The sequence below is a fragment of the Halyomorpha halys genome, unplaced genomic scaffold, assembly GCF_000696795.3.
Source record: "Halyomorpha halys isolate HHAL.00 unplaced genomic scaffold, Hhal_1.1 Scaffold233.1, whole genome shotgun sequence".
Lineage (NCBI taxonomy): Eukaryota > Metazoa > Arthropoda > Insecta > Hemiptera > Pentatomidae > Halyomorpha > Halyomorpha halys.
The window spans coordinates 486,940-494,555 of NW_027111122.1; the positions used below are offsets into that span (position 1 = coordinate 486,940).

The window sequence follows — 7,616 nt, forward strand, 5'->3', positions numbered from 1 at the left end:
TATATAAAATATTTTTTTTTAACGTTTCATTCCTGCTGGATGCTGAATCCGTTAATAGGGTTATGAGATTATAAGGTGTGACAGGTCAATATCAGCTAGATGGTAGATAGTACTATCAACTAACTACAAAGTCCTGATAGTATGACAGTATTATTACAACAGGAAACATCGTAGTTTACATAATGGTAATGGGTGAAATAGCTCACTGCCACCTGGGATCCAGGCTTTAGCTCAAAACTCTTTGTATGTACTAATACATATGGCCTTTGCCCAACTGGTAAGACAGTAATATACATCAGGTGCCTGTACATGACCATCTGCATAACCATATTATCAGAATTTTCCACCACACTGATATTTACAGTATATTAGAAAATATTAAATATTAAAAAACAATATTTAATATACTTACTTATAAAAGCTAGTATTATTGCTTTGCTAATATCCCTTTTATTCTTCATATCCATTTGAACGGACAACAGCATGGGATGGACATCAAACTGCAATTAAACGAACAAATAAAAAAAAAGGAAAAGATTAATGAATTCTAAAGAATAAAAAATTTTTTATATACTTTTGTATATGTTTATATTTTGTATTTACTTTAATATTTTGTTTAAATTCCTTATTATATTAAGTTTTTATTAGGTACATTATAAACTTAGAAATTTATAAGACAAAACCAAAATAAATTTGAGAGTATTAAAATGAAAATAAAAAAATATAGAAAGGAGATGGTCCAGGTGCAGTAGATTCTTCTCAGGATTTTTCTCTTTATTTTCAGTAATTTTTCCAGGCTAGGGAGACGTCATAAACATGTATAAAACATTCCGAATAAAATTACTGCTGAGTTATTTTATTATTATTATTTTTAATTTAACAAATTTTAATAAAACAAATAAAAAATTACAACCTTATTTTATTTTTTATTTTTTTTTTCGTACCCTCCTAAAATTTTAAATTTGTTTCTTATGTGTACATATGGTGAGGTGTGCCATATGTACAGCTGGTATTTTTGATACCTTTCATTGCCTTTAGGCATTATAAGGTTGTATTACATTCTAGTTATTTATGTGGCTTGATTGGCTTACGCCAGTAGATTATTGGAGCGGGGAGGGGCCGTTCCGCTGGTGGATTTTTTTTTTTTTTTTTGTATATTTTATTCCATTTTTTTATTCATTTAAAAAATTACATTTAATATGGCCGACCAGATGACAACATCAATAGGATGAAGCCAAAATGACATATAAAAATTATAGACATAAGTGAAACGTAATTATTACGATTTTGACTATTAGGGCGTTGTGGAGTTTATACTATTTTAAAGCTAAATAAGTACGAGTAAAAGTAAAAAATTAAATTAAAAATAATAATAAAATAACTATTATTTTTAATTTAATTATTTTAGCAATTCTTATTTTATTTTTATTTTTTACTTTATTTTCACTCTAGTAGTTGTTAACTGAATTATTATTAGTATCATTTGAGATCAATTCATATAGTACTTATCTAGCTTAAAAATTGTATAGGATCCACAATGCCCTAATAGTCAAAATTGTAATAATTACATTTCACTTATGTCTATCATTTTCATGTATCATTCTGGCTCCAATCCATTGATGTCATCTGGTCGGACCATATTAAATGTAATTTTTCATATGAATAAAAAATAAATAAATTTTTTGTGTAAATTTATTAATCAATAGGAAAATGGATTTATTTTTAACTATAAATGACAACTTTTACCTCAGGAGGACTCCAGAGCCCACAGGGCTGAGTCATGGCTACAGAGTAACAGAAAATAATTGTCTGCCCAGCCGTATTTGGAGTTAGTAGCATTGTGCCTTATCACTTACTTACTCAATTAAAAGAAATAAATAGATATAAAAAAAAACGTGTAATAATTTTATTATTTAGTTTTTAACAAATAAAGTTTACTTTAATGATTACCTGAAAAGCTAAGATTCCATAAGCTATTCCTATCGATTCCCAAGAAGGTTCTGGGATTCTAACCCGAACATCATTTACTGAAGAAATTGATAACCATGTTAAAAATGATGTAAGGAAAACCACACTAACTGAAGTAATTCCAATGATCCTAAAATTTATAAAGACCTTAAAAAAATGAAACATATTTATATTATAAGAAACTGAAATAGTATACTTACTTCAAATCCTTCGGGCTTCCAAACCACATAATAGGGGATATTGAAACTCCAATTATAATTAGCCAATAGCAGTAAGAAATATTGGTTTCATAACTTGACATTTTCAAACCGATTATTTGAAGGTTTTGTGAAGCTGTGGAGAAATTTCTTTTAGACAAAAATAGAATTAGGAGTCTGGAGCAAAAAGGAGGTATTTCCATTTTTAAGTTAAATATAAAAATATATATAAGAATGTGATGTAAACTTCTTAGGTTCTGAAATTTGTTGACTATTTTATTATTTCAAGATTAAAAAATAAAATTTGGTTGAAGTTAATCAATGTTAATTAAATGAAATATCTCTTTTGCACACCATTTTCCATTAATTCATACTCTGAGAAAGAAATAATAGGTTTATGATATGTTAAGTATGATACAAATAATTTTTACTATAAATTTTCTAAATTATGAGAGAATAATTTTTAAAAAAGTATACGTCCATAAGACTTAATGAAAAACAAGGGAATACTTGATGATATGTTTATACTCATTTGGAAAAATAAATTTAAAAAAATAAGGATTGTATGTGTCTCAGAAAATATGAATGAATGGAGGCATGAAAAATATAATTTTATTCTGGGACCAAAGTCTCCTAAGAATAAATAAATGGTTGGCGCTATATGATTAATTGTCTAGCAAATATTTACAAAGTTACAGCACATAATGTGGGGTTATTTTTATTTTATATTATTTTTCTGTACATATAAAATTTAGTTATTTTTTTAAAAAATTAAAATTTGACTACATATCTTCTTTTATTAGATGGAGAAATAGCACAACAAAAGCATTTAATGATATTAACTTAACAATTTCAGCATGAATGAAACAAACAAAAATTCATAAGCTAGACTTTATCCTACTCAAAACACTACTATGCTGTGTTGCTTTTTATTTTTCCACAAAATACTCAGAATAGAGTGGGCAACATATTGCCTTTACAAGGGAACATTTACTTTCATTTGTAAACTGATTTATAAATGTAAAAATTTAAATTGAAAAATAGTTTGCCTAAAATAGTCACCAATACATATTTTGGCATTTTGACATGTACTCTTCAGATTCATATCTTCAAGCCCACACAGGGCAGAGAACTCGCTTCCGCTGAATTAGGCAAAGTCCAAAAACTTAATGTTGCCGTAATCCCATTATCCCACATACAATACTACATTCCAAATATAAATCGATAGTATCAACATCAAAATCAATACTTTGACTCCATGATTCACACTGATATAGAGAAATAGGACGGAGAGGAATGGGACCTGTTTAAAGGAAAGGACGGATGAAGATTTTCGAATAGAGAGAATCCCAAAAGCAGGTTGCATATATTAAGAAGGATTTGTTAACCCAGCAGGAGTCTTACTTTTTTTCCCACTAAGAGTGTCCTGTGAGTATTTATTTCATGGAAGATCATTTTTACTATTTATTTTTATATAAGTGGAAGTGATAATGACTAAAATCTTTATGATTATTTTCAATGTAATTTGAAATTGAAATTGTCAATTGTAGCACTTCCATCTGGGGCTGCAAAATCCAAATTTTGTAAAAGATCTAAGATCTTCTTGTCTCGGCTCATGGTTTAAAATAATAAATACAGGAGGTGTCCAGGTAAACAAAATGGTCAAATAAGAACAAAATATGTCACATTAGGACTGTACTTGTGAGAGAAATGATCAGTCTTACCATTGTGAGGATGCAACTACTTCAAAAGGTTAATGAAAGGTGGACAAAAGTATAAACAAATCAGATGAAAAACTTTTTTCCCGATATGAGCAAAATGCTCAAGACTACACCTATCCCAAGTAAAGGGTGGGCATACATAAATCAACCGGATTTATATCTAATAGATATACTGGATATAGATCAGGATCTAGTATTTAATTAACAGGTGGATAAACATAGAGTGAGGAGATCTAAGATGTAGGTAGCTTTTTTGGTTTTAAAGACTTGGAATAAAAAAATCACCAAGGGAGTATTATTATGCTGCTTGAAAATAATAAGTATAAACAAAAAGATATAGGTGAAACAAGTTTACATCTTTGCTATTACTGATCTGATTTATGAGATATTTGTTTTTTTTTTTTTAGAGAATCAAATTATATTTTAATGAAATTATAATGATTTTCCTTGAGATGTATAGTTTTCATGTTATTTCAAAAATAATTGTTTTTTCTAAAAATAATTTTTTCTAAACTACTTAGAATCCAAATTTTTATGGACCCAACCTTATTGCACACATGCAACATAAGGAGAACTAGCACGAATAATATTAGCTTCATAGACGTTGCTTTTTTTGAGACTAGTGGGTGGTATCTGTTCTTTTATATGTTAAGGTAAATGTAATCACTATATCTGTTTGTTCCTTAAATTTTATATATTATTTTACATATTAAACTTTTAAATTTCCTCCTTCACTCCATCATAATAGAACAGGTTCCAGATAATTCTGTGAGATTTCTTAATGCTAAGCTATTTATTTAAAGCGTTACCTAAAATCTTAATTTGAAAAAATATTTTTTAGAAATCTCTCCTTATTGCTACAGATCCCTCAATTTAAAATTGCAAATATTTACTATTTAAAATAAAAAGTACCAATGAGTAAATCAGAAATACTTGCTCCGAAAATCGATAGATCGAGAATAAACTTTACATAGTTGCTCAGTTTTTTTCCAAAAGCTAATTCCACAATCGCTCCATAAGGGCACCTAATAACAAATGTTTATATACCAATAAATTGAATGTATTTCTAAAGTAAGATCTATAGAAAAAAAATTGAAATTACCTCTTCTTTAAATTAATACTGTGGTCTAACTTCTCACTCAATATCCAACACTTCCCGAGCAATATTGCAGTATAAATCTCAGTTGAAAGTACCCCAATAGCCAGTGGCAAACCTAACCAACCTAAAATAGAAATTATATAATAATATTTTTATTTATATTATATTTTATTTATCATCATATATAGATGTTATCCACTGGCCAGAATGCAGTTTTTCATTTCTGGACAAAATTGTATCATTGACCCCAAGTTTTGGGAAACAGTTGATCTGTATGCAACATCTAAATTTGTGAAGCCATCTAGTCTGCTCTAGAAAAGATAAAGAATGGCGTACAATAGGCCCTGAGTGGCAGCGGTACACTCATAAAGGTTAAAAAAAAGAAAACAGAGTAAAGAGCACATTGTTATACTTAAGGTTCTAAAGAATTGTATTTCACCCAATGCGAAATATCTGTGTTAATTTTAATTATATTTGTTGTATAATTATTATTGTATACAATAATAATATATTGTTTTCTATGTTAAATTACATATATCAAACCATTATTTAAACAATATTTTACATAATGATTCAATGATAATATTGGCATAATGTTGTAAGTGATACAAAGAACATCATTAATAAAACTTAGACTTTATTTAGCCTGGTATTACAAAATTTGAAAATAGTAATATACTACTATTTATTATAATAGTGGTACATCTGACAATTTTTTTAAAATTATTATTTTGTCTTTGAAGAATTCTGTAGGTTGTACTTTGGGGAAGTTTATAGGACTCCCAAGTACAGAAAAAAATTCTAGGGTACTATCTTCGCAACGAGTCTAATTCAAAATAAAACCAACATATTTTTATTTGCCAGATGTGCCGCTATTAAAGTGAACCAGTGATATGTTATTCTAGCACATGATTCAAATTTACCTAAGCCAGCTGTTATAAATCAGCTGTTAATTATAAATTCTTTTGTTAATTATATAAATCAATATTTAATTGTGCTATCTTAATTTTTTAACAGCTGAGCTATGAATTAATGTTTTTATCATTGCTGGTGAAATTGATTCCATTAAGCTATTGTTGCTTCAACAGCTAGAAACCAAATATAAAAAAAAAAAAATGATTCAACTTTTAAAATATACATACATATTATTTTAACGCTTGAAATTAACAATTCTATTTTATGTATGATTAATATATATGGTTTTCAAATGTTGAAATAATTAATTTTAACTCACCACAATCAATTATAGCTCTGGGAAGTGCTATGACTGGAAACAAACCCACCATATCAACAATGCAAAATGTTGCAAAAGTGATTGACAAATAAGTATTAGCAGGTTCATATATTTTGCTATCAACCAATAGTAAATCCATGTCACGCTTTCTCCTAAACATTTTGTCTTATAGATTTTTAAACTTTAAATTATTTAAAACACTTTATTTTATAATCTGTTGAAGAAATTTCACCAGCCCATGTTCCCCTCCTCTGATGATGACACTTAAGTAACACATTGAAGAATGTGAACGTAATTCTATCTTAAGGAAACCCTAGAGGTCGACATAGTAGCCTGGTAACTAAGTTCATATTTCTCCTACAAAACAAACAAGTATTGATTTTGGATCAAATTATTCCAGTCTGATTAGTCCAATCTTTTTTTTTTTAATTACAAACTTAATTCAAAAGATTTATGTTATTTTAATAACATTATATATTTTAATGTATATAAAGTCATTAAAATATTAATAATGTGGATATTAATAATAGATAGTTTTTCATTATTTGTTACTTTATTTATCTTCATGTTAAAGGTTAAATAAATTTAATTAATTATTTTAATTTTTAAACATTATTATCCATAACTAAATTTGCATGCATTTTAATAATGCAATATAATATCATTATTTTAACATTTTCAAGTATTTGATTACATCTTATAAATTTTCTTTTAATAATTATTCAGGTTTCAAATCATTTATTTTGATTCTTTTTTCAGATCAGTATTCTTCACCGTTGAAATCTATCTTTCAATTTTATTTCTGTTCATCAAACTGGTGCTTTTTTGAAAATTAATATTTTCATTACATTTTCCGTCCTTTAGTTTTCAAAATATACTAGAAATCAACTCAATTTAGTTTATTATAGGTTATAAACAGACTAGGAGATTATCTGAATAAAAAATAATTATTCAAGTAAAAAGAAAAAATAATTAATTTATAAATCGCAATAAAAACAACAGGACTATGTTTAAGTAATAATTTTTATTTATTTAGCAATTGCCTGACTTTATTTTAAGTTATAGATGTCTATTAATTGCAGTGCTAAATTAAAAACTTACCTTTGAACAAATTTTTAAATGTTACAATCAGTGATTATTATTCTCATTGTTAAATTTTGAAAATATTTCCCCGATAAAGTAACTGTGTTTTTATTGTAAAATAATTTATTTTTCAAACTACATTTTATTTATTTTCATCTCCAATTTTCCCTTTCATATTCCCTAAATAATTTTTTATTGATTGTTATTATCATAAATCCCAAATATTATATTTTTATGTTAACATATTAAAACTCCACTTTTAACCTTGTCAGTCATTTTTGGAATGAAATCGAATTTCAAATAATTTGTATTTA

The 7,616-nt window shown here is 26.9% G+C and overlaps 2 protein-coding genes across 2 annotated transcripts in view; one reads left to right on the top strand and one right to left on the bottom strand.

The window, feature by feature from the left end:
* Positions 1-6,379, bottom strand: part of LOC106679920 (uncharacterized) — a 22,424-nt gene extending 16,045 nt beyond the window's left edge. Inside the window, exons 1-6 of the mRNA XM_014419318.2 lie at positions 6,220-6,379; positions 4,989-5,109; positions 4,799-4,911; positions 2,169-2,301; positions 1,951-2,098; positions 413-500 (exon numbers count right to left, since the gene is read on the bottom strand). Of these exons, the coding sequence (XP_014274804.2) occupies positions 413-500; positions 1,951-2,098; positions 2,169-2,301; positions 4,799-4,911; positions 4,989-5,109; positions 6,220-6,379 (763 nt within the window). The remainder of the gene's footprint in view (positions 1-412; positions 501-1,950; positions 2,099-2,168; positions 2,302-4,798; positions 4,912-4,988; positions 5,110-6,219) is intronic.
* Positions 6,380-6,462: 83 nt separating this feature from the next.
* LOC106679921 (uncharacterized) overlaps positions 6,463-7,616 on the top strand; it is a 10,455-nt gene continuing 9,301 nt past the window's right edge. Inside the window, exon 1 of the mRNA XM_067049203.1 lies at positions 6,463-6,555. The gene's annotated coding sequence lies outside the window, so the exon portion shown is untranslated. The remainder of the gene's footprint in view (positions 6,556-7,616) is intronic.